The sequence below is a fragment of the Montipora foliosa genome, chromosome 5 (assembly GCF_036669935.1).
Source record: "Montipora foliosa isolate CH-2021 chromosome 5, ASM3666993v2, whole genome shotgun sequence".
In the NCBI taxonomy this organism is placed as follows: Eukaryota; Metazoa; Cnidaria; class Anthozoa; order Scleractinia; family Acroporidae; genus Montipora; species Montipora foliosa.
Genome location: NC_090873.1, coordinates 3,056,622 through 3,084,121, shown reverse-complemented (window position 1 = coordinate 3,084,121; position 27,500 = coordinate 3,056,622). Strand labels below are relative to the sequence as shown.

General features: G+C 39.4%; 3 protein-coding genes across 4 annotated transcripts in view; all 3 read right to left on the bottom strand.

The window, feature by feature from the left end:
• The window catches only part of LOC138003385 (pre-mRNA-processing factor 6-like), a 28,191-nt gene extending 18,001 nt beyond the window's left edge, over positions 1 to 10,190 (bottom strand). Inside the window, exons 1-8 of the mRNA XM_068849430.1 lie at positions 10,026 to 10,190; positions 8,906 to 9,062; positions 6,544 to 6,662; positions 5,802 to 5,880; positions 5,339 to 5,433; positions 4,382 to 4,463; positions 2,102 to 2,245; positions 228 to 322 (exon numbers count right to left, since the gene is read on the bottom strand). Coding sequence (XP_068705531.1) covers positions 228 to 322; positions 2,102 to 2,245; positions 4,382 to 4,463; positions 5,339 to 5,433; positions 5,802 to 5,880; positions 6,544 to 6,662; positions 8,906 to 9,062; positions 10,026 to 10,105 — 851 coding nt within the window. The 5' untranslated portion in view covers positions 10,106 to 10,190. The remainder of the gene's footprint in view (positions 1 to 227; positions 323 to 2,101; positions 2,246 to 4,381; positions 4,464 to 5,338; positions 5,434 to 5,801; positions 5,881 to 6,543; positions 6,663 to 8,905; positions 9,063 to 10,025) is intronic.
• A 1,332-nt stretch (positions 10,191 to 11,522) lies between these two features.
• Positions 11,523 to 16,290, bottom strand: LOC138002856 (uncharacterized). Of its 2 annotated transcripts, none has more exons than XM_068848838.1 (3): positions 15,955 to 16,287; positions 13,831 to 14,255; positions 11,523 to 13,573 (listed from the first exon to the last, which is right to left on the bottom strand). In XM_068848838.1, exons 1-3 carry the CDS (start codon positions 16,038 to 16,040, stop codon positions 12,468 to 12,470), a joined length of 1,617 nt encoding a protein of 538 aa, XP_068704939.1. In that variant the 5' UTR covers positions 16,041 to 16,287; the 3' UTR covers positions 11,523 to 12,467. The 2 variants fall into 2 exon arrangements, with proteins under 2 accessions (XP_068704939.1, XP_068704940.1); XM_068848839.1 differs by having other exon boundaries at positions 11,548 to 13,570; positions 15,955 to 16,290.
• Positions 16,291 to 18,941: 2,651 nt separating this feature from the next.
• Positions 18,942 to 27,500, bottom strand: part of LOC138002855 (DNA endonuclease RBBP8-like) — a 17,418-nt gene continuing 8,859 nt past the window's right edge. Inside the window, exons 6-9 of the mRNA XM_068848837.1 lie at positions 25,462 to 26,770; positions 23,574 to 23,763; positions 22,553 to 22,719; positions 18,942 to 20,490 (exon numbers count right to left, since the gene is read on the bottom strand). Coding sequence (XP_068704938.1) covers positions 20,263 to 20,490; positions 22,553 to 22,719; positions 23,574 to 23,763; positions 25,462 to 26,770 — 1,894 coding nt within the window. The 3' untranslated portion in view covers positions 18,942 to 20,262. The remainder of the gene's footprint in view (positions 20,491 to 22,552; positions 22,720 to 23,573; positions 23,764 to 25,461; positions 26,771 to 27,500) is intronic.

The following is a 27,500-nucleotide window of genomic DNA, read 5'->3' as shown; positions in this document are numbered from 1 at the left end:
GTAAAGTGTCTTGCCCAAGAACACAACACAATGTCCCCGGCCAGGACCCGAACCCAGACCACTCGATCTGGAGTCGAGCACTCTGACCATGAGGCCACCGCGCCTCCCACAAATGTATTATTTTGTCCTGACATCTATGTTTTTGTCTACTTTTCAGACTGTAGTGAGAGGAGGGTCATGATAAATGCTCCTTAATTGACTAAAATAATTATTCTTGTGTTTATTACCCGATATCGCCTCCTGCAGAGGGTGTTAAGCTTTGCAGGTCAGTCAAATATCCTTTAGGATCCACGACTGTCTGACCACTCACAGAATCTGATGCCTACCATAAAAAAAAAAAAAATCAACCAACAAAACACAAAATTCCCTCTCTGAATCACTCATTAAGCCACATAAAATTGATGAGAGCTTCAGTCAGGGTTTTGTGCAGCAAGAGACTAAGCTAAAATACATGTAATGTTAAAGGGGCTAGGTCATGCTATTTTAGGTAATTTTGTTTAATTTGTTAATTATGAGCTCTAAACGTCAAATTGGCAGAGCAAGAGTCTTTCATTTGCAAAATCACGGCCACATAACAACTGAGAATGGTTTTCCAGTTGTATAAATGACATTTTGATATAGACTGATATAAATTTGAAAAAAGGTGGGCCAACGTTTTTCAAATTTACCCAAATTCAATCCATTTCAATCCTCTCCAGTTTTGTTCATCCATGTCCATTCTTGGCTTCCCTGTGTTTTGTTAGAGTTCTTCTACAGTTTTGAACAGTTATTTTGATATTTTAGTTAATTCTATGACCATTCGATCAGTGCTGAAATTGCCTAAAATTGTGTGACCTAGCCCCTTTAAGCTAGTTTCAATGGCTCAGAGCTCACAAATCATCTGAAGCTGAGTGGAAGAGCATCTGTACTAGTGATTACTGAAAGGTCACGGGTTTGATTTGTGTTAGCAGAACTCGGATGATGACAATTTTATTAGGACCACAATGATGGCGGTGATGATAATGATGTTGTGGATAATGATAATTATGATGACAAAGACCACAACAGTAATGATGATGCCGTCAAATAATTATGATGACGAGAATAGTAAAGCTAACAATATTGATAAAGATGGACACCAAAATGATGAGGACGACGATGATAACATAAAACTACTACTCGTGAAAAACCACTGTACTTTTGTTTGTTGACATCATGGGTTTCACTCATGTAAGGAGAACTCTGTTGAGAGAGATTCTATTGAGAGTGTCAAAGAATCGCCATGGATGAAATACATCTCCTTTTACATGTATTGTTCCACTATTACACCATTTTACTGTAGTGTCCAGTTTGACGGGTTTAGAGCAGAGCAAATATGGATGGAACGGGAGTTTTTCAATGAAAAAAATTGTTTTCAATATGATGCAAGGCCCGAGAATTTCGCTTGTCATTGCTTGTCACTCATAATTTCGTTTTAATTAATATCAATTCAAATAAAGGACATTTGGCTGGCTTTCTGTGGCCCTGAAGGACAGATGATGCATTCTTTTTTGAAAAACACTCTTACCTTCTATACCAAATAAAATTGAAGCAAAATAACACCTTTTTTAGAGTGGAATAATAAATCTCTTATCATATGGTTTAACATTCTAATACTAGCGGACACTTCACTCATTGTTCGTATTTTCCTTGCCCCTGCAGGGGCTCGGAAAAATACTGTGCGCAAAATACACACACACATTATGTGAAACCATCAAATAAGATGTATAAAATTAGTTCATTTCCCATGGTGAACATTTATCATCTACACTACTTTACCAGTTAAATTATTGCCAGGGGACTGTTTCTTGAAAGTCTGCTCTGCATCTCAAAAATTGAGAGGTTTTTAGTCATCAAACTCCACAATCTTATCATTTTTGAAAACATGTCATACGACCAGCATGTAGACAAAGTTTGCAGAGTTCCGTCTGTCAGCTCACTAAATTCTCTTGTAACGTTAAAGCCACAGACTTTGCTTGTTGTGAATAGCTTAGTGAAATGACGAGGTTTGAGTACACATCCATGTTCTGACATTTAAAGTTTCCCCATAGTGTGTGGCTATACAATAACTGTTGACCATTACCTGATCAAGCTTGACACCAACAAGAGATTTGCGAGCTTCACCAATTTTTATCAAATCAAGGTCTGCTGAGGGAGTGGAAAATCCAGTAGCAATTCCACTGGGTGTCATACCTCCTGGAAAAGGTGTTTGAAATCCACCAAATTTCTGCCAACAATAAATTACAACAAATAGGTCACACAAAGATCACACATCCCACACTGCACCACGAGAAGGGGGTTAAGTTCACTTGTTACTTAATTACAATTCCTTTAAGTGCATGTACATGTAAAGTCCCGCTCGAAGCTATTTGTGCATTTGCCGCTGCTCTGACTAGGTGAAACCATGGAGTCAATCTCCAGTTTGACCGAGGTAAAACCTCATCTATGGCAACCGAAAGCCGAGGTTTCAACTAGATTTTTTCCGGTTGATTTATGCCTCGGTTATGGACGTTGCCTACTATTATTATTGCGCATACGTTCTGCGCATCTCAAGACACTAGGATTTCCTATCAGCCGTGCTTATTAATACAGGAATATTTTTGCACATTTCAAAACTATTCGGATAAAGCAGAACATAGCAAGTACTCTTGGTATCCAAAAACAAAATTGCAAAAGAACGCCATACATTGCTTTGTATTTTAATTTTTAATATTGTTGATTAATTATCGTCAAAAAATGTGTGGTTACCCCTAATTTTCTTTTTGGATTTCAATATCACTTGTTAAGATCTGCTTTTCCCGCATTATAAAATACATGTACCTTTGAATTAGTAGGCACCGTCGTTAAGAGAGGATGCGGTATGGCTTTTGCTTTTTTGAGCGTTGTAATTTAGAGGCGCAGACGCTATCAAAGAAATCTGCGCATTTTTGCGAATTGATCGCATCAATAATTATGCGTATTTGCTGTGTTTACAATCTGCGGTGGTAGGCACACCCGATTGTAATGAAGTCCCTCTAAGGCATTTCTCGTTTTTCTATTTCCAGCAAACGTCAAGATTTCTAAAAATTGTTCGAGATCTGTTCAATACTGATGGTATAAAGATCAGCAGAAATTCTATCAAGAAATACTACCTGCGTTTGGTTAATGGTGACGCCGCTCAAAGTGGCCGGCCTTGAAAGATATGCAAAAGGCATTTTAATCTCATTGACCAAAAGATGGAAGGAAACGATTAAATGTACAACTAATTGTCAGCTGTTCGAGCTACAAGGCTCTCCATCTGTTTACAAACTGAACTTGTTAAGCAGTTTGCATCGAGCAACGAATTTCGTGAGTTGTCGGTCTCGCTTAGGTGACGGAAGCATACAGCTTAGTTTATTTACGTTTTAATTCGCCAAGTTGACTCAGGCTTCAACTCAACCCGACCGTATCCTATGGTCGTTGAAGCACTAATTTAAGTTAATCTTGCTAATTAGAAGGAATGTTTTGAAACCATTGTTTCCTTGCGGTAAATTACCGCAATTAATTTGGCTGCGGCATTCGGTTGATTTCGTCTTTGCCTCGGTTGCGGTTTTCGTCCAACCTACATTGTAGGCGATTTCGCGGTAAACACTATCGGCAAAGACGAGGTATTACTGCGTGCAAATGTACCAATAGTTTCGAGCGATACCATATTTTCTTGTCTTTGTGTCATGACTGTAAGTCGTTTTCCTAATTTCCTTTTGTTTTAATTCATTTTTGCCAATTCAATGTTTTTTGCTCTTAAAAGCTACATGTACAGTGTACATGGATTTTCACTTTGACTTTGGGAAGAGTCAGCCTTTCATTAGTCAAAGTTCCGTCTACCAGTTTTGTGTGGCCAAATGTAATTTAGACAAAGTTAAAATGAGACAATGCTAACTAGTGGCTGTCCCCGGACTGGTTACTGGGCAGCCCTGGATGCATACTTCCTCCTCGACAGATACATGTACATTGTACCTTCCCTACTCCACCAACCTGAAAGGCACCAGCTCCCAAGCTCATCTATTGTTGACGAGTTTTAATTCTCATTAGAGCCAATTGTTATTGTCTTAAAAGCAAGACACTATTATAATTATTATAACATTATTTTTAAACTGTTGATTAACATTAATTAATTTGTTCTTCAGAGTCTGTATGTTTGTCACAGGACCAATTTTAAAGACATTGTCCTAGATAATACTAAATGATTGATTTAACTGTTCCTTTTGATCACTTTTTTCCTTGTGACATGAAAAATGTGCACTTGGGTCTTACATGTATGTTCTTTTCTTAGAGCACAAGTTTCGGTAATGACTTTTTGGATGCAAAACAAGAAGAGAGAACAATTTCATTACTTGTACTGTACCTGTTGCCGTGGATCAAGGGATGTCATTTTTTCTCCAGTCATAAGAGCACTATGCAAGACACTGTCTGGTACAGGCGTGAACCTAGTGTACACAAAAACAAAAGATACTTAATATGCTTTTGTACCTTTAGTGGAACATGATGTAAAGTAGTAACTTCACAATGCACAAGTTACAGTACATCTTTGTTTGCAAAGCAGGGGTATTCTAGTGGATTTATTACAACTTCTCAGACAGTATACACTGTATGTGCTACAATACTTTAGGTAAAATCAGCAGGCCGTATTCTACAGTACATGTGCAGCCTAATAAATTGAAATTTTGATGCAAGACATTTTCAAACAAGTTTTTCATGTTGTTTAATAATTATGCTAAATAAACTCGTGAAACTGTAACAGTTTGAATCTTGCAACCAACCATTTCAAAAAGCCAACAAGATTTATTCATTTTTCAGACCTTTATGCATGCCAATCATGTGTACCAATCATGTTCCACTTCAACTGCAGTTACCGTAGTTTCGTTTTCACATGCCTTATTACCTTAGAGATAAACAATGTATAATACAAAAAATTATGTCTTAAATTGTCTAACCTTGTTTTCTCAGTCCATACTGTACAATGTACATGTAAGCTACGCTGTACATGTATGGATCTTCATTTTTTCCCATTGATTTATGGCCTGAGTGCTCTGTGCTTGGGCCATAAATCAGAGGAAAAAACTGGGTTCGTAAGTTAAGAAGACCTCAAACTCAGTTAGTAAGAGGTATAATAAAATTATGCTTCTTTGCAAAATATTTAGTCACCATCTTGAAAATAGAGAAATGTTAGGAATTGAAGAAAAAAAATGCTGCTGAAGGTGTGGCTGTAAACACTGTGTGTATGTGCAAAGTATGAGATGGTTTCCATCTTACATGGATTCAAAGCATTGATTTCTTTCTTTCAAATTTACAAGCTACTTACTTTTCTGTTCGAGGATTTCTTTGTTTTTTGTTTCTGTAATCTCCAACCTCAGGAATGTTTACCCAATCATCTTCAGAGACTTCCCCAAGCTTACGCTAATGAATGCAACCAAATAAAATTAATTTTGCATGCTTTACGTGTAGTTCTGATACCATTTATCACAAATATAAGTCAATGAATTAATGAATGAATGAATGAGTGAATGAATGAATGAATGGTTGTCTGTCTGACTAACTGACTGATGGACTGGCTGGCTTTAAACAACCACTGGGCTGACTCACCAATGATCTGACTGCTTCAGGCTCACACGATAAATGATTGACCGGCTAACTCACCGACTGACTTACATGAAGTGACTATCTGACTGACTTTCCCACAGACTGCCCAGCCAACTGACTGATATGTCACTTTTTTATCACAAATTTGACCTTGTACTGTAGAATGAAAAATAAAATTAATGTACCTTAAGGTCAGAGAACTGTTGCTGAATCTTTGGCCTTTCTTGGCGATATTGTTCAATTTCTTCTTTGAATCGTTTCTCCCTGAATTGATTTGAAAAAAGTAAATAAATAAATAAATACACAGTAAATAACTGTTTAGTGACAGCTGCAGCTTGATTAGCTCACCAAGATCATGAAAACATTTTCATACTCTTATTTTCCAACTTTTACTGTACATGTACAGTACTTCAGACTCTGACAATGTGGTGTTCAATTAACAAACCTGATACCCAGGATTGACTTTTCCCCTGAAGGCGATTCTCTTGTCATTACAATGTCAGAGTGCCAATTAAGATCAAGGCCAATTATTCTGCTTCACATTAATGTTTCATCACACTAATTTTTTCATCAAAATGGGTCATTGAAAGCAACAAATCACAACAATGAATAAGCCATTCTACAATGTACATGTCTCTTGCAGGCCAATAAAATTTTGCTCTGGCTAAATTGCCAAATGATTGATTTTTCTCCTCAAAAGGAAGTTCAAGGGCCAGCTGGTGTTTCACATTTTAGGCCTAATTAGGCATAAAACGGTATTTTAATTAATCTCAAAATCCAAACTTTGTTGGTTAGTATTCAATGTACATTGTATGGTGGGGTAAAGTTGGCAAACTGGGACAGGTGCAAACATAAAATTTTTTATTATAATATTAAACAATTTAAAACACACTATACATTGACGAATTTTGACTAAAGGAAATGTACCTCCTTTCTTTTCTTCTGTCATCCATTCGTCTGTCAATAGAATCATAAATGGCATCTGCCTCTTCATCATCCTTTTCGTAGGGACAACTTGAAAACAAGCTTCCTCCATAACCAGCAAACTTCAAAGAGAACAGTCAGACATTTCATCAAACTGTGGGTCTCCTTTATCTTATTGCGGGGAGATAAATAATTTATAATCTTAAAAAAAGGTCTAATGCAAATGGTTCATTTTGTACTGACTATCAGAAAAAAAAATTATTAGTCAGTGTTCCAAATAAGATTTTAAGGCAGGGTGCCAATAGGGAATTCCAACGGGTCAATTCCCACTGATCCCACCAGATTATTATAAATTTCCCATTAATTTGTCGGGTCATGCAGCTGATCTTGTCGGGTTTTTGACCCGAGACCCGTCACCTATCTGGAACACTGATTAGTAGTAGATTTTTGATCAAGTACAGTACATGTATTATAATAATACATGCAGATGGAGTGACTTAAAGGGCTACTTGAAAACCTAATGGTTCTTTAGCCTCTTAGGGACGGTGCCTACTAATTCAAATGTATTTTTGCCCCGGCTTATGATTATGCAGAAAATGTAGATCTTAACAAATGTTATTGAAATCCAAAAAGGAAATTGGGGGTAGCCACGCATTTTTCAAAGATAATTGATGAATAATATTTCTAAAAGGCTTTAAGATACAAAGCAATGTATGACGTTCTTTCTCAAACGGAAGCTTAATTAATTATCTCTAAAAAATGCATGGTGAGCACCAATTTTCTTTTTGGATACCAAGAGTACTTACTAAGATCTACTTTCTCCGGATAGTTTTAAACCGCGCAAAAATATCACTGTATTAGTAAGCATAACCGGTAGAAAACCCGAGTATCTCGAGATGCCCAGAACATACATGTACATGTATGCGCAATAACAATAGTAGGCACCGTCCTTAAAGCTCAATAATAAAACAACTCTCTCTATGGTTCTTCACTTTTACCATTATTCTGACTGTACAGCACAAAATTCTTACAATAGATAATTGTAAAACTTAAAATGAAAATTTGATGATTTGTTAACCTACTAAATCCTGGGAGCGAGACTTGTCTAACGACAGAAGATTTTACTTGTCAACTGGGGTATCTTAGGGAATTTGAGGTGTCAATGGGTTAATTACATGTACATGTAGATGTAGCTACAGTATGAAAACCCTATATTAATAATAATAATTATTATTATAAAATGGTTAGCTCTCTCAGTCTCTGTCATTGGAGTCTATGTTTTCTGTTGTGGTTCAAATTTTCTCCTGGGTTTTAAACCAGTTTAATTTTGAGTTTCCTTTGTTCCACATTACAATCATAATGAAATATTATTATCAAAATCTCTCAGATAGTACGATCACTGTGATTGGCTGATTTAGCCAGCCATATACACGTAGTACAGCCCACTGTAGGGCCCACTAAATTTGAGACTTCGATAAAACATTCTCTAGCGAGTTTTTCATGCGGTTTATGCTAGGTACATGTCAGTCAATATTAAACAAAAAGCCAAGAAGATTTGCACAGTTGTTTTTTTGTGGCAGTTCAACCTTCCACTTGACCTAAACTAGTTTCCTTTCCAGCACTCCAGATTACCTCAGAGATTATAATAAATACCTCTCGGTCCATACTGTAAAATTATGGATCCTCATTTTTCCCCATTGATTTATATTAGGTGCGCAGGCCACAAATCACAAATCAATCCCATTATTGTACAGTATGGACCTAGAATTCTTTTGGTTGGCTCATTATAATCATGCACTTGTATAGTACTCGTTTGTGTAAATGTAGGTTTGTGTATAGATAATTATACTTTTTAAAAAAATGAGCTATTACACTCAGGCTAAATGGAGCACACTGATTGGCTGCTTAGCATTGGATCACCCCCGATGAAAACAAATCACATTGCCGCCATGCAGGTTACTTGGCAATCAGACATAGTTTGATGCAACACTGTTTAGAAGAAATTTGAATGTAGCTTAGAAAGTTATGATTCCTAAACCCATCATCTCAACAATACTGTCACTTCATCAGGATCACTCCTGAAGAAAACACTCAATAGGAGTGTCCAAACATTGGGTCTTTGAATCATTAAGTTTCTTAGCTACAGTCAATTTTTTGAAACCATGAGCATAACATTTTAGAATGTTTGCCATCCAATACTTGTACCAAATCACCCTTGGCAAAAATTGGCTGCTTGGTAGATACCACTTACATGTACAGTTCCCATGTAACCATAAATTAAACTTTTTAACAAAACACACAAAGCCACATCCATGCCCACACTTTTTAAGCCTTTCACTCGTAACAAACATATTGGTCATCAAACCTCATCATAATTGGTTTCATTCAAATCCTCTTCATCATCATCTTCATTCTGTGTTTTCTTTTCATTTGCAAATCCTGGTTTTCCATGTCGCTCGTCAGTTATGTCCGTAGCATCCCTTGCAGGACCAATATCTGATCGAGTTGTGAAACCTGTTGCACTGATAATGCAGAGGTGATTACTAAAAATTCTCTGCGCTGATCAGTTGCACTTAAGGTTATTATTACGTGATAATAATAATTATTACTAACATCGGTGACAAAATTAATACTCCTTAATTTTAACTTGGCATGAAATTTCAGCCATGGCAACTTTTCCTACTGTGCCAAATGGCATCCAGGTTTAAGAAAACCTGCGTCTTACGAACGTAATAGTTACATGTAATCAAATGGTATACTTGTGAAATTAGGGAATAATTTCACTTGCGTTTTGTCCAAAATCAAATAATTTCACTTGCCCAAAGGCTCAGGAAATTATGCGATTTACCAAGACCCTAACTATTGGGTTGACATGAAGCCATTTTAGGGAATTGACTTATTTCCACTCAAGGAATCTAGTTTGTCAGAGGTTCTGACATCTCTGTTTCACAAATTACACGGAGTCTGTTAATAACTACAACATAACTAAGTTAATACCAAATAAGCACGAAATAAGTGGCCTAAGGTGGTGTTCACACTTACATTGTAACCTACAAAAGTCATGTATGATTCACAAATTAAAAGTGCTAAATTTATTACGGTAGTCCATGGACTTGGTCCATCAAGGTACAGTGTAGTCCATGGACTAGGGGTCAGTGAAATGTACGCGCGAACAAGCACGTATGATGGACTAAATACGGAGCATCCATAAGAAAGGAAACATGAATGAAAAATCAATTAATCATCACACTTTCAGTCCAGCAAGCTTGCCACATTTATTTTTGTCCAAACATCATTTCACCAAAGATTTTAACTGCTTTTGTCCGGATCTTCGACAAACGAGGGCCAAACCTCTTCGACCTAATCGTAAAAATTACGATCCTCGTCATTTTAACAAGAAGTGGCAGCTGAAAGCATGCGATGACCAAAACGATTATAAATTGACAATAACATTTCATTTTTGAAAATTAAATTTCCGATCTTACCCTCTGCCCAGGCCAGGAACATAACCCAAAGGTGCTGGCACTCCAATAAAAGACTTCTTTTTCCTATTCAATAGCGCCATTCTTCGTTTACAAGGCAAACTTTCTCGATTGTCTGATCCAAGAATCAGCAATCGTCTCCAAAATGGCGGACGGCCTCGTTATCGCGTAAATTTGGGACGCTGGAACTGAGTCTGAGGGCCGAGACCACAGGTACCCCATCCCATATTATTTTTTGATTCGTTTTTTCTCACAAGTGGAACTGCATTTACATGTAACTCAGAATTAGCCTGTAAAATAGATACGATCTGTTTTTGTTTTGGTTATTTTACGTTTTTTTTTTGTTGTTGTTGTAATTTTGATGGAATAACACAGATACAGAAAGAGAAATTAGTAATTCTGGGCCTGTTTTATTTGGCGGGTCTAAAACGCAGGTCACATTCCACAGGTCACTCTTTGCAGGTCATTGTTTTACCTTCTTGAAAGTAACCCAAAACCCTCAATTTGGCTAACCCTAGGCCTAAAAACCAACCTTAGGCCTAGGGTTAGCCAAATTGAGGGTTTTGGTTACTTTCCAAAACATAAAACAATGACCTGCAACGAGTGACCTGTGGAATGTGACCTGTGTTTTAGACCCGCCGTGTTTTATTGTTTCAATCTTCTTAAAAAAAAATGATGCTGACGAGACACATAAAGACCAGGTGGCTCAATTGGTTGAGCATTGGACTACCGTGCAGGAGGTCTTCAGATTTTAAAAAAACTCTGGCCGGACCCGACAGGTACAAAACACAGGTCACAGGTCATTGTTTTACCATTTACAGAAAGTATCCTAAACATTCCTAAAAGCTAACCTTTGGCCTAATTAGGCCTAAACAAAAGTTTTTAGGCCTAAGGTTAGCTTTTATGGATGTTTAGGATACTTTCTGTATTGGTAAAACAATAACCTGTGACCTGTGTATTTGACCAACATTAAGCACAGTTTTGCACCGGAAAAAATAATGCAAAGCAGTCTATAATGTCATCCCGGTGTTAAACCCATTGCCCTTGATTGCTCGGTTATGAATCAAAGTATATCCACTTTTTCCGTCTTTCAAAGCAAATAAAAAAGTGAATTTTCAATCCAATGGTTCTAAAAACAACACAATATATTTGGACAATTTTGAAGAATAAATAAAGTGGAAAACTGTGTTGAGGTGATAGGCACTTTAAATAAACCAGGAGAGCCAGTGCAAATGGTTAGACTCTCTAATCTTCATGGATAAGGATGAAAAACCACAGGTCCCATCTCACAACCCATCAATGTTGATAACCCTGTGGGACATAAAAGAACCCACACACCACTCGCCAAGAGTACTTGGCATGGAGTTCTTCGTGTTGTGGTCTGCCCTAAGCTATATGGTTGAACTCTTAGCATAGTGTACTCTGATTTAGGAGTATCCAATCAAAGCATTATTAAACCCATTGTAGGAGTGAGACTTAACAGATTTTACTATGTCTCATGCCAGACAATTTTATTCATAAACTGGGAGCATCCTAGGGAACTTGAGGAGTCAATGAGTTGAAGAGGCAAACTGAGAAAACCAATAAGGGACTGTAAAGGCACAGAGATGGCAAGCCGGTTGTTTCCCTAAAAAAAGGGACCAAGGCCTTAGAGTAGGTAAACTGAGCAAGTTCCTTGGTTGGCCTGTAAAAATTAATGATTTTGGTTATGCATTCACAAGAACAGAATGTGAAATAAGGACACACTAGGATCATACAAAGGTCACTCCTCATTCATGTACTGATCAACAATGTTTTCAGTCAAGTGTTCACTCCACATCATGTGTCATGTGGACTGAGAATCTCTTGACATTTTAACAGATAATCAGCTATTTGTGGACTGATACTACTGACAGCAAAATTTGACCAATAGGGAACTTATGATTCAGAAGAAGAATGCTGAACCTGAAAGAGGTGGACAACATTGATGTCCATAAAGAGTACGTTGTTCACACTTATGTGCGATTCTTTTAAACAATAATTTGAAGTGAACAAAATTAATATTATTGTCATAAAATGGCACATTGTACACAGTCATAACATATCAGCACACTTGCTGTCATGAAGCTCTAGCTGTTGTTGCCAATCTTTTATGTACAGTCATACAACGTAGAAAGAAACTTTCAATGGTTACTCTCAAAACACAGTGAAGCAAATTAAAAAAAGACAGTTGTCTGAAAACCTAATGTGACCCTGAATCTCTTCATGGCACCATACTACTGGGGTGTCACACAATGCTTGATGAAGAAGATTACACATGGCAAATGACAAGTGCTTTCCTCATGTGGATAATTTACCTTGAATGACAGCAAAAGCCTTGATTTCAAGTGTCACATTTAATACTAACTATTAACTTAATTTTTGGAAGACATTATTTTGTCATAGGTTTACCTTTTTCTTTTAAGTTCATGATTTTCTCGAACTAACTCTGGAATTATGCTGAGTAATTAAATTACGTAGTTCTTTATCAACAGTTTCAGTTAGTCCGTTGTTCTGCAATGACGCCATGCAAGAACGCCGCTTCTGTTTTGTTGTTTGTTTGCTTGAAGACTCCTTTCCTTTCTTGTTGTTCTCTGTGCTTGCGTTAGATGATGTCAGGCAAGTATTTATTCCCTTAGTTATTTCACTTTGTGTGTTGATAACAGAAGCCATGCATGAGCGACGCTTTTGCTTTGCAGATCCCACAGGCTTCTCTACTGTGGGTGCAAACCTCTTACAAGACGCTGACAAAGTTTTGGCAGGAGCGGGGCAAAAGTTTGGTTCTGCAGTTTTGATTCTACGACCATTGTCATCATACTGACTCCTGGCAGAAACAACCTTTTTGTTATGCATTTTGAGCAACGCCTCTAAGCTTTTATTATTTGAAAGTAAACCAGTTTCACACCTTGTTGATTTTTGTTTTTCACAGTCTGTTGAGGCTAAAACTTGATTATTTCTCTTCTCACTATTGCTTTCAGGTATCACACAAAGAGAACGACCAGTGAATGTATTGTTTTTATCCTTACAAAACTCATTGCCATGTCGTGGAAGAGAACAATAATTATTGTTATTATTCGAAGCTCCAATATTGGCACGCATATCTGTGGCACGCAATGGTTTCATGCTACATGTATCAACAACTGTTGCCTCCTTCAGTGATGGTTTTTCACTTGTCTTGATGTTTTGAGGGATGGTTGTAGTTTTCTGGCAGGTTCCATCACCCGACTGAGTCAAATGTAGATCAGGCAAGGACTTGATCCCATTTCCTTCAACACTGGTGGTGTTAACATCAGGAATGGCAGGCAGAAGTCGTCGTCTTCTTCTTGGCCCCTGCCGACAAGCTCCAGTCATGGCCTTGTGTAACAAAGATGTCTTTGGAGAGGGTGATGCCGAAGATGAGGAAGATTTGAGTGATCTGATTCGCACTGGTGACATGGGAGAGTGGCTGAGCTTGGCACTCCTGGGTGAGAAAACAGCTACATCATTTAAACTACTCTCACTTCCTTCTTTGGAACTGTCATGTGGTGTATCTTCTGAAAAAAGAGACATTTAAATTTAATAATGGTCTTTGCTCAGGGGATGTGGAGGGGGGGGGGGGGGGGGTGAAATCGAACAAAACACTTAAAAGTAATGGGGAACTCAGAAAACAAAGAGGACAGAGTTTCTGATTGGACAAAGATGTTGTCAACCCTTTCATCCATTGACAGTCTCTAGTAAAATCTATGTGTCACTCTGAGAAGGGAAAGCATTAACGTAAAACTTATGGAAGCAGTCTACATGTATGTCTAACCTGTTTTTGGAGAATCTGTCCATGGTGGAGTGAAACTGCACTTTTTATCACACATAATCTCATCTGGTGTCTCTCTACCATCTCCTCTAAAACTCCCATTAGAATCCTTTTTCCCCTCCTTGAGTGACACCTGTTGCTCAGCATTTTGTGCAGATAACTTTCCAGTTTCTGCGCTTGTTGCACAATTCTCATTCCTGGCTTGATTTCCATGTTGGCCTCTCCTTGTCCGTATTGTGCGAAGTCCTAATGACTTCTTGCTGCTGTAGTCTTTCTTGGCGGGTTTCTTGTCTCGTGGTTTGCCCTTTGACAATTCAGCTTTGTTGCCTTGGCAACCAGAAACCAACGGCTTATCAGTGGCAGAATAATAGTTGGGATCCTTTGGCTCATGTAATGGATGCTCTCTCTCAAACCACGAGTCATCTAAGCTGTGCAGTCAAAAACAACATGTAGTCTATCAATATTTATGGTTAAGTGTTTGGAAAGTAGCAGAGGTTACTTCGGGCTGCGTTTTTCAACACCCACCAGAGCTAATGTTGGATTGCGTATGGACAAATCCTACATGTTTACATTCTAATAAATGAAAACCTTGATTAGTGCTAATTGTGTTTTAAACATGTTGGCCCAGGAGAAGAAAATTGGTGAGGAGATAGATTGTATACTGCAAGAAAGGTATTTTCTGCCCAACCAAGAGACCAGTTGATTTCTTCATGTACATCTATGTAATTACAGTTATCAAATGACAGTGTACATGTACCAGTTGTTACAGCAATCCCGGGCACTTACAAGTATCTCTTTGCCTAATAACCAAGGGGTTGGCAATTCAATAATCTCAGTCTTCCTCAGATTGGAAAATTTGACCACTCCAAGGAAGGACTGTGCTTGCACAACATGGCAAAACAATGGACAATGAAGTTTTATTCTCTGGCTAGCACTAAGACAGAGGCAGGCTAGTTGGAATTATAAAATTAATAATATATAAACAATATTTTTTCAGGAAGGTCCTGCATTCAATCAAATTGGTATTTAATGCTGGTTTTTGAGCAAAAGCTTTGCTATGCACTAAAATTTTTCAAATTGCTGCAATTTGCACTGATTGTATATAACATATACAATCAGTGCAAATTGAAGCAAAATAAAGTTGAGTCAATAAGTGATTTTTTAAACAATCTATCAACAAAAATTGTTTTTCAACTGGGCACACTCTATCCACACGGAACCAATGAACACCTCTCATTCCATTAATCTATTCACAAATTTCCGTCACCCTATTTCTACCAATAGCAAAGCTCCTCTGCACACATATAAACCTACAACAACCACAATTCCTCTACTCGCTCTGACAAAGGGCTAACGCTTGAAACGTCAGCTTTCCAAATCTTTCACGGTGGTTATTCGACCTTTATCAACTCGTTTGATAAAATCAATTTCTGTTTCAATCTCCCACTGACGCAGTACCACAGTTTCTTTAGAAACTAAAATTGTGTTTACTATCAAAATACTACTTCAGTTATTACATGGAAGCTGGGAACATTTGATCAGGGGGAGCAGAAAATTTAAACCAAAAGCCCCCAAAGTCAAAATGCTTTAAGGCTCAAAAAATTTCATGGGCTACGTGGGTAGGTAAGTTGAAGCTGTAATTTGACAGGTACAAAGATGTTTGTAGCCTCATTTACAAATTCCTGCCTTTATCGCGTGTGCATACATGTATGTTGCAGAGGCAAGTGCGAGATCAGACTGCTTCTTTTATCAGAAAAAATAAAGCTGGTTTGAGTAAAGCTCTTTACAAACACACTTCTTATGAGGCATAAGCTTCATTTCAATATTAACTACTGTCATTCGAAAGTGACAAATATTTTCAAGACTATGTATTTGCGCTGAACGCAACGGGCCAATATGGACTTGGTTATATTCGTTTCATTTGAAATAGATCAGTAAGCACGTCAATGGATGTGATATTATAGCACGTTATTAGAGATTACCTTAGTAGTTAACGATTAACGACAGTGTTTATGGACTGAACACAAATGAAATGTCCAAAACGTGTTGACTTGTCTTGAAAATTACTTTTGAATCGATCCATTCAATCATTAAAGCTTGTATATAATTAAATCAAGTGGAGCTTACCTCAATTCGTCGCCCAGTTGTTCATTCTCTGCTATGAAATCAAACCATTTAGGAGCATCATACTCGTAATTTGGATCAGTTTCCATCCAAGTCCTTTGGTTAAAATAGAACCTAAGCAATTTAAATTTACATTGTGTCAACGAAATACAAAACACAGCGATTTGAATGTTGAAAATTCAAAAACGGCGCTCGAACATTATTGTCACTTTCCTCTGACTCGTCCCAGAGCCCTCGCATGATTCCTCCACTGACCATTACAATGGCATGCGCGAATGCTCTTGCCTCTCGGTGACCCTCTCGGTCAAATGGTCATCCGTCAAACTTACAATTCCCATCTTAATATGACAAGCTTATCGCTGTAAAAAGAATGAAAACAGGCAGAATTAGAGCTTCAGTTCAACAAGAAATAACGTTTCTAAGCAAAGCCGCGCTGATCTACAGTATTTAGGTCTAAAAACCACCTTGAAGACGGTTAGCTTTTAATTGTTTTGCTGGGCCTACTATGTCAATATTCTAAAAAGTTCGATTTCAAGGAGCTTGTCTCGTTAGTCTAGTGGATATTGGAATTTAGTATAAATACACAGGTGATTATACAAAATCGCGCGCTCTCATTGTCTCGCTATCTCGGATTATCAACCGATAATCACCTCGACGGACAAAATAGCTTCCAGTAGTCGTTTTACCACTGTAAGTAAAGATGATTTCGCGTTGAAATGTTTTTTTTTTCTCTTTTTTGAAATATCACCTGTGTATTTATACTAAAACAATTATCAGCCTCAGGGTCAGTGATTATCGGTGAATATTCACCGATAATCACTTCGCCTTCGGCGAATAATTGTTCAATATATGGAGAACCCATTGGCGATCCGGGTTCAACTCTTTGGCTCGCCTAATCTGAATGTTCTCTGCACATTGAAATGTTTGTTTCTTTGAAGTAGATTCGAAGTCTGAAGTAGGTTATACGTCGTGTAAGTTGAATAAAAAGGGAAATGTCAGTTTGAGGGATGGCCACGACTCTCTGCAATCTCGTTCCCAGAGCCACGATCCCGCGGCGCTGGCCAAAAGGATCGTGGCTCTGGGAACGAGATTGCTCTCTCTGCGACTTGGTAAAAGAAAGTCAAGAAAGTGATTTATGAGGCAAAAATACAATTAATAGTATCACAGACACCTCAAAGGTAAAAATTAAATAAAGTATGATAAAGGTCAACCCTAGCACACAAACAAGAAGAATTGAAAGCTAAAGAAAAATTAGAGTTAGTAAAAATTTCAAAAACAATGTCATCCATAATCGCCTCCTGCGCGATCGAAATCCCGCGATTTGGGCCTGCAGTTAGTTACCCGGGGTGCCAGAGGTTTTTTTATCGTTGGGGACGACAGACTATTGAGCGGCGAAGACCAGCACTACCTCGCTCTGACGCTCCTCGCCGCTGGTGAGCGAGAAGACCTCTGGCATCCAGGGAAGCAGTTAGTTAGTTTTTCCTTGAAGTGAAAAACCATTCCTAGGGGTGAGTGCATGTGCTGATATCTTGGGCATAAGCGATGGGGGTGGAGGAGGGGGGAGTATACTGCGGTGAACGCCAAAAAGTTACTGTCGCGCTGATATCGACCGAAGAGATCAGGTCCAAGTAGCGTTATGCACATCTACAGTTACGTGCTACAAACAACGATCTTAAAACGTTCGGCGTTCATGGTTCCGGAGAGAACCACTAAGCGCTGTCATAATCGAAACATGACGCAAATGAGAGTGCAGCTTTCTTGAAACTGGTGACCCGGCGTCGCTGTGGTCAAAACAAGAGGCTAAACATAGCCTTAACTTGGGCCGGTTGGCTAGGAGCTACCAAGATATTGCATCTTCTTAGTTAAGAGAGAGGAAGATCCTGGCACCAAGTCGACTACTTCCACTCGTAAGATCCTTGTGCCCCCACAAAACAAGCACATGGACGCGACCTGAGTGTTTCTCAATTTCATTCTACCACCACAATCCCGGCTGAAATTTCTGCATGCAAACCAAGCGAACAAATTATTCCGCTTCTAGGATCTCCCTGGAGCAAAGATCCTTTCACCTACAGGCCCCAGTTGTTCTAAAAGGTGGATAGCGCTATTCGCCGGATAAATCACTATCCAGTGGATCAGTAATAGCGAAACCAATTGCGCTATCCGATGGATAGTGATTTATCCGGCGGATAGCGCTATCCATCGTTTGAACAACTGGGGCCAGGCAAACAACCCCCTAGCTGGATAGCTATCGTAGAAATCTGGCTCTTTGCAGCCGAGAATTTGCTTAAATTTTTGGCGACCCTTTAACAACCGAATACTTTGGGTCGGTCTTGGAAAAGTATAACGTGCAGAAGGATTTGGGAAAATCATATCAGATGACAATTACTTACCCCACATTCCACAGTTGCCGCAGTCCACTAATCAGTAACAATACGAAACTGGCTTGTAGGGTGAAAGAAACCACTTGGGTCTACTCTAAGGAAAGGGGCCTGGCTTTAAGGGGTTACGTCAGGGTATTTTGGGGTTGTTTCGCAGAACACTTAGTTAATTACGGTGTTTTAAACTCTAAAATAGCACCATGGAATTCCCTTTCCGATAAAATAATGATTACATCGCAAACAATTTCTGAGAAAAAAACGACGTTTTCCTAGAACGATTTTGTCGTAAAGTTGACGGACCGGCTTTTTTTTCAAGATCACGCAAATATAGTACTCTCCATCTTGTCTTCCGTTTATCTCTTTCGGTTTCTTGTATTTCTTTAGTCGTTCCACAGTTTTAGAGGTTATTGCGATTTTCCATTTTCTTTTATACGTATTTTGGGTGACTGGAACTTCGACTCCAATTAAAAATAACTTTGGTTTAGATACAAACACTCTTTTGAAGAGTTTTCGAACAACTTTTATTACAAACTTCATTTTTTCCGGTTTAAATATATTCTTTAGCAGGAGTGGAGGTTCCCCTTGAACAGATCAAAGAAAACGCAGGCCATACTTGATTCCACTGTTTAATTTATTTCTTTCTTCACCTTCAGTCGTTTTACGCTAGAATGAAAATGGCTTGTGTAATTTTACAGTTTTTTTCATAAACATAAAAGTGAGTATGGAAAAGTTAGAACTGATGGCTTACGCATGGAGAATATAAATAGTTTACACATCAATAGTTCACAATAGGCCATTTCCGAGTTCATGTCTGCCTCCTCCCCAAAGAGAGTTTAAGTGCCAAGTCTTGTCATCGTAATGGGCGATTTCCGAGTTGCTGTTTGTCTCGGTTTCGAAGTGAGTCTTGGTGCTCAACTATTGTAAGGGAAATGAGTTTGATTTGCATAAGAATATGCAACTCATTTCCAATTGAATGGTTGTGCACCACGACTCGCTTTGAAACTGAGGCATACAGCAACTCGGAAATGGGCTATTAGTTTTACTTTATATAGAGCGGTTTTCAACTAAGTGTCGTAAAACCAAAACCAAAGTAATTACTTTGGCCAATTTTTTTTCAAAAAGGACAGAGACAAATCCAATAAACCAATCAAAACTCAAAGTAACTACACGTAGCCGACACAAAGAGCGGGAAAATGTGCACGCCCGAGCCACAATTGGTTTTGGTTTCACTTCTGATTGGTTGAAAAAGTGGCGCGAGAACTTTGAACCAATCACTGAGTGAAGTAATGCAAAACCAAAGTAATTCGCTAACTACTTTCGACAATCAATTGAAAACCACTCTATGAATGAAAACTAATTTTCACAAGAAAAACTTCGCACTTAGACTCGCTTTGAAAAGGAGGCAGACATGAACTACATGCCTATTAATTATTTAGACAAGTTTCCTCACTTCCTTCTCTCATCCCAGCGATATATGAACTCTGGTTCAGTTTGGATGTCTCACCAGTGAATATCAAAAAACGTTTGAATGTGTTTACATTGGTTTGAATGATTCGGCCCTCTTCGTTAAGCTTTGCGGATTCATTTTTATGCTGCGATTTTAGCAGTATTAATTTCACAGTTCATGTAATTTTCTGGATTTAGATGTCAATCCGCACCAGGGCCCGGTTTTTCAAAAGCCGTTTAACGCTAATCCCAGATTAAAAATTAACCAAGGAGTTTATTTCTCTACTTCAAAAAATTTGTTGATATTCGGTAAAATTTTACATTAAAAGAAGTAAGTCTCGCAAAACAAAATAAGGAAAAGAAACTTTTTAACAAAAGTTGAAAAAATGAAACCAAAGTTTACGCTAACCCTGGGTTAAGTTAATCGGCTTTCGAACAACCGGGCCCTGCAGATTGATCGAACAAAAACAGACAGCTTGGTCAGTATTCACTTTACAATTCTATTTCTCCGTGTTCTGCGAAGTCGTTTAGGCGCTGGTGCCTGAGACTCTGTTTTGAGGTATCCCTTGTCGATGTACTCTTGAGTGTTGGGAAAGCTAAGGTTCCAAAATCCAGGAGGTGTCGAAGGAGGAGGAGAAAATCGGGCCCGGTGACGAGAGCACTGCTTTAAACGCTTCTTTAGTTCCTCTTCAGGCAGATCAAGTCCTTCATAATACTGGGAAGGAAATAGAACGCCCTTCGATGAATGCAGTGGTCTTCAGTTATGACGGGCTTATTTAACCCTTTCACCGCCATAAATGCAAATTGACAGTTAGAGTGGTTTTCAATTGAGCGTCGAAAGTAATTAGCGAATTACTTTGGTTTTGCATTACTGCACTCAGTGATTGGTTCAAAGTTCTCGCGCCACTTTTTCAACCAATCAGAAGAGAAACCAAAACCAATTGTGGCTCGCGCGTGCACATTTTCCCGCGCTTTGTGTCGGCTACCTGTAATTACTTTGAGTTTTGATTGGTTTATTGGATTTGTCTCCGTCCTTTTTGATTGGCCAAAGTAATTACTTTGGTTCTGGTTTTACGACACTCATTTGAAAACCGCTCTATAGATTTTACTCTGTCTAACGTCAGACGATTTTAATCGTCAATGAGGAAGTCCTCGGCGCTTAAAGGGTTAAGGGGCCGCTGTCAAGATGTTTCAAAACTCGGTAAAAGGTGTAAAATCGGTCTTTAGCTTGCATGATGCAGGATCTTGGTTAGGTTACTCCTTTATTTAAATAAATTCGATCATAAATGTTTTTTTTGGGGGGGAGGGGGGGGGCTTTGTTGGGTGATTTGCATTAAAACAATGGATAACCAGTTCACTGAAGCATAATGCAGTCCCAAGGGTAAATAACTTGTATTGTTTTTATGTAAAGAACCCCCAAATCACATTGCATTATGGGAATGGGAAATAGAGAATAGAGCCCTGGGCCCGGTTGTTCGAAAGCCGATTAACGCTAATCCCAGATTAAAAATTAACCAAGGAGTTTATTTCTCTACTCCCAAATGCTGTTCAACGCTGATATTCAGCACAACTTTACAATAGAAGAAGTCAATCTTGAAAAACAAAAATAAGCAAAAGAAACTTTCACCAAAAAGTTGAAAAAATGAAACAAAAGTTTACGCTAATCCTGGATTAAGTTAATCGGCTTTCGAACAACTGGGCCCAGTTCACATAAGACCTCGATTATGATCCAATTATAATCAATTTAAGTTTGGAATGGGGGCACATTAACTAATTACAGTGCGTGATTATAACTGGATTATAATTATTTCGAACAACCTCAAGGGCGTCGTTTGAAGTAATTACAGTGCGTAATCGAACAGAATGGCGAACACGAGGTGGTACGAGCAGAGGAAACTTTTAATCGCTTTATGGAGCGAACACTTGGGTTTATTCTTCTTCTATTCTCGGAAACTATCCTTGGCTTACTTCTCGTCTCAAGCATGGTGACGATAATCGTGGCAGCCACGCGATACGGCACCATTTTGTCTCACACTGCGAGGTTACACTGCCTATTGTATTTGACTTTTCACACATGTGAACAGAACCATAATTGAATAAAATTAAATGGAGTATGATCGCCTGAATTATACTTAAGTTGATCATAATCAACGTTGAGTGTAAGAATAACAATAACAAAGTTTAACGTAAACGAGGTTTTAAACTCCTGGGCCCAGTTGTTCAAAATCCGATTAACGCTAATCCTAGATTAAAAATTAACCAAGGAGTTTATTTCTCTACTCCCAAATGCTGTTCCACGCTGATATTCGTCAAGACTTAACATTAGAGGAAGTCAATCTTGAAAAACAAAAATAAGCAAAAGAAATTTTCACCAAAAAGTTGAAGAAATAAAACCAAAGTTTACGCTAATCCTGGATTAGGTTAACCGGCTTTCGAACAACCGGGCCCAGGATTTAAGACACACAAGCTTGCCATTCCATCGCGGAATCCTTATCAAGTGACGGCGCTCGAGGTTTGTCACGTGATATACCAGGACGTTTTGCCATATGATTCACAGTAAAAATTACGTGACAAAACGGCGAACTTCGTCACTTGATAAAGGGATTCCCCGATGGAATCGAAAGCTTGTGTGTCTTCAAACGTTTTATCCTGGAGTTTGGTAACCCCGATATGTACATATTTTTTTAATATGACAGGATCTAGTAACTTGTTTTTCACCGAGGATATTTTAGTTTTGATGTACTTCGAAAAGTGTGAGAGTACCTCTGTTAGCTTACCTGCTGACACTCACGGCAATCATAACCGTTCAGCTTTGCTCTCTCTTCTTTTTTCCGCACCACTTCTACGTATTTGTAGCTCGGTTTATTGACAAGATTCTTGTTAGGGACGGTTTCTTTCTCAGTCTTTTCCAGTGAAATTTCTTTTCGTTTGTCGCCTTGTTTATCTGCCATTGGAGAAAAAAAAGGAAACGAAGTGCAGAAATGAGGATGAGACCCTCCCAGGGGTTTTGGGGAACAAGGGAACATGGGAAATTTGAACAGGGGAACAGTGACAAAATGTCTTAAGGAACAAGGGACCATAAACAATTTTACGGATCAAAAAAGCAGGGAACAAGGGAACACAAGCAAATTCTTATAGGGAACAGGGGAACAAGAACCCCCACCCCCATACACATCCCCCTCCCCCCGGGAGGGCCCCTCGACCGGGATCAGTGTACAGCTTCTGAAATCAACTCTCCCAAGACAGAGACATGATAAAGCGATGTTCAACCATCCGAGGTAAATGGAAAGCAATTCGAAAGCCTGTCCAACTCTTATTTAAGGAATAAGAGAAACCAGAACCTCGCTGAGTAGAAGAGAACAAGACAGAAGGGACGCTGTTGGAAAGATGACCAAGCAAAAGAACGTGCACGGCTGTAGTCAAAGTCAACCCCAGAAACAAGGGCCTATCAGTTTCAAGCCCGTTTCGCACAATGGAAAAGGAGAAGGGCAGCAGTTACACTGTTTTAAAACTTTTTTAGAACATTAGTTTCCCTTCTCAAAAATTTTCCTTAAAGTTGTACTCAATTTTCATTTGTATTCTTTTGTAAATAACATACTCGTTTTTCTTCTTGAAAAAAAGAAAAGAAAAGAAAAAACAAGGGCTTCTCATCTGTGTCCGACACTGACTCACATACGCTACTAAAATAATATCATGATATTTTCTTAAAGGCTCAAACTCGTGAAAATAATTTATTGTTCAGCAAGGTGTGAGAGTCGTGCATTTTCATTAATTCAGAACTTTGCGCGAGGTGCGTACCTGGAGAGCGTACATCGTCCATATTTCCAAACAAGTCTGCCGATTGGTCCATATCTTCGCCGCCACTCACAGGTGTGCTGCAAGACTTTCTTCTGATCAACTGAGGCGGAAATTCGTCCAGCAGAATCACTTCCGGAGTCTTGGGCAGTGGCAACTTGGGGACTTTGAAAATGGTCTCCGACTGCAATTCCTGTCAATATTTTTTTGTACTAGGGTTACCAGGATTCGAATTAAATTTATCCTTAACTGCCACAGGGGTTCGTAGTTTCATTTCACTTTTGAGATTTGAAGCAAAACTTTAACAATGGAGAGATTTGGCATATCGCGTATTTTGGCAAATCGCCGGATCAAAATATCATTTTTCCCACGCGTGGGGACGGGGAGCGTTGCCTGACTCCGGCCCGAGCGGCTGCGAAGGAGACTAGCCGTTTCCCGATTGTTATTTCACGTAACGCGATGCCAAATCTCTCTGATATCAAATTTCCACATGGCATAGTCAGTCAACGCCAAACTTTTCCTCTTACTACACAGGTCGTCATGAGCATTCTCGCAAGTATCAACTTTCGCGTCTAATTCGATAAACGCCTTTCGAGGTTATTTGCCAAGAGAGTATTTAGAGCGCAAAGTTCGAAGAATCGTGGAAATATGATGCATTATGCTATTTTGTCGGTCCCATTCTCCCTTGACAACAAGGAAGAATGAAGGAAGAATGAAGGGAGAATGGGACCGACACTAAAAACGGCTGCAAAGGGGGCTACTATTTCTGCGGCAGGCCGCCAATTTCCTATCTTGCTTAGCGGGCTTTTCCTTGGGGTTTTGTAGCAAAGAAAGACCGGCAGTGGAACGGAATTTCTGATGTTTGAGCCTTGTGAAATGGAGCGAGTTGACGCAACCAAGACAGCGACAATCTCGTTCCTCTGTATTTCTAAGGATTTTCAATCATCGCAGTCATAAACGCAACTGGAGAAGTCGCGAAAGGGAACGCCTGAAAAATTCAAGCTTGAACGGAATATGAACCTGTGTGATACCAACTGAGAGGTGGCCATTTTGCGAGTTCGTAGTTTTAAATGAAAAGAAGCTATGCATTTTAAGGCAAATTTGAATTGTGGATTGAGCTACGTTATATAGATGTGCTCTTCATAAATATAGCATTTTCATATCTGCACCTTCTATCGGTTTCTTACCCACGTGACAAGACGCCACGTTGGTTGATAAAGTTCAGTTCCCAGCGGAGAGACAGGTTATTGTTCTTGTCAACCAACATTGCTACCATGACGTCACATGCTAACCAGCAATAGACCTTTTTACCGATACGGCGGCCATTTTGATTTCTATTGTTTCCAATAGCTATTATGGGATGCTCCGGGGGCAAATTAATATGTATTTGCCCCCTGGGCATCCCATAATAGCTATTTGAAACAATAGAAATCAAAATGCCCCCTGGGCATCCCATAATAGCTATTTGAAACAATAGAAATCAAAATGGCCGCCGCATCGGTAAAAAGGTCTATTGGTAGAACACTGGACTGGTATCAGTCGCAGAGGTCTTGGGTTCCAATGACGTTCAATCGAGAATTTTTCAGGCTTTCCTTTCGTAACTGCTCAACTGAGTACAACGACAACGAAAATCTCAACAAGCCTCTGTCCTCAAAATGTTTTTCATATAGACGGCCTCTTCATAACATCAGTCTTTTTTGGTCTGCAACCTCAAGGAAACGCTCGCTACAAAAGCCACAAATTCCGTGGTTACATTCCTTTATAGGTGCAATGTTTTTGATTGACCATGCAAAAACGCCTGTGGAAGCCGGGTGATTTGCGGGATTTGGCGGGATCTGCCGAAGGATTCGCGGGATCAGAACTCATAAACCACTGAACATTTTAAACTTACTTCATTGTCCTTATTGGGCCACACAAAGTCGTCAATATCGATGGAACTTTCTCGCTTTCTCTTGCTAACATTAGTCTCCTTGTTACCTTGATTTTCTTTCACCTTTGAGAGTTTTGAATCCAGCGTTGTCTGTTTTGACACTTTCTTCCTAGGATTCTTACTTTCTTCCACTCTTTTCAAATGAGACTTAAGTTCATCAACTGCATTGTCTTCAAAGACTTCGTCCTCGCTTTGCTTCCCTTTCTTTAAATCCGCGTTGACGAAATCGTTTTCTTTCCCGTGAGGCAGCAGTGAAACAGAACAATCGGCGCTCAGGTCGAAATCTTTTTGCAGTGACCGTGTCCGGCTGGGAATGGTAGGGGACTGGGGTTGTGTACATGACAAATCGACCGGAAGTTGGGAATCCGATTTGGGTAAATTACACGACTGCGTCTTGGCATTGGTCAAGAAGTCCACCGTGTCGTCGTCCAGTGATTTTATTGCTCCTCCTAAAATACCATCACCCGCGTTCTCGTTATCAAAGCCAAAGAGAGGTGAATCGACCGCAGCTACAGGAGTACTTGTGGCCGATGGAGCCCCTAGCGCACTGTGCAAGCCCATGCCGGCCTCGTCAGGAAATGCATCTTCAGTGTCCGGCACTACGATCTCTGGACACACAGATGCTCGGCTAGAAACAGAGACATTCACATCTTCTTGGTTGGGCGAACTGGGAACAGTTTCGGAGTCTGGGACGAGGATATGTTGATGAAAAATCGTTCTTTTAGGGGATAAGACTTTCGCTTCTTGTCGCTGCGATGAATAACGCACATCGCCCATACGTGGCTTCTGTCGGACGGAACCTCCCTTAAAATTTGATCCGTTTGCGTCTTGTAGCCGAGACGAACATCTCCCTTCTTCCAAGTCAAGTTTTGGAAAGACCGACCTTTCATTCAAGTTTGTTCCATCAATTCCTTGTCGTTCATAACGATTTAACAAGTCTTCAGTTTCTAAATTGTTTGGAGTCACAGTGGATTCATCAGTTGTCGATGTCTTTTCGGCGCTGTCTTGTTTTCCCGAAAAATCCGAGTAAAGCTTCGTACTTTCATTTGGATCCGAAAATAGTTGCTCATCATTTTCAACTAATGATGGATCGTATGCAATTCTGGTGGGACAGATATTAACACAATTTAAGGCGGAATTTCTCTCCTTCTTCTCTTTGGTATTTGACAGCTTGTCATAGCGAATTCTTTTCCTACCCTTCATCGTTGACAGGTTCTTGTGTTTCTTGTGGAGAACATTTTCTTTCAAATGATCTTCAAGAATATCCTTCCTGAAATACACATATTAAGCAGAGACAACATCAATGACAAGCCTACAACACCATAGCAACTATTACTACGGCAACAATCGTCACCACAGCGAGAACTTAATTGCAACCAAGAGCGTTATATCCAGTTTCTCTTGGGACTCACAATGGTCCTAAGAGAAAACAAAAACGACGCTTACTCAAATTTTGGGGACACAAACAAAGAGTATTATGGTATTTTCCGACTCGGCCAAAGACCGCCTTTCCCCCCCCCCCCCCCCCACCCGAAAAAAACGTATTGCACTATGGGATGGGGGAAATAGTGGATAACGCCGTTAATCTTTTTAATGAACAAAACAAAGTACCAGACCTCCTGAGCATCATCACATGATCTGTATTGGGGAAACAAAATGTACAAGCGAAAAAGGTCTATTGGTAAGAGGACTTCGTGTCGTCCAATTCGGTCTGCAATCATACTCGTGATAAACAAAGCGGACCACCGCCGCGCTCGTATGGTTACAGACCCCAATCAGTCCTATTACCATTACTAACTTCTCACTAACCGAGCGCGAGGGCCGTACTGGGGAATATTGGCCCGAGGTCGTGGCAGTACGGACCGAGCGCAGCGAGGTCCGTACAAAAACGACCGAGGGCCAATATTCCCCAGTACGGCTCGAGCTAGCTCGGTTAGTAAGTAGTTTATTATATGGCTTTTAAATTACCTTTTGCTTTGTTTTTGCAAGCCCGTAATCGG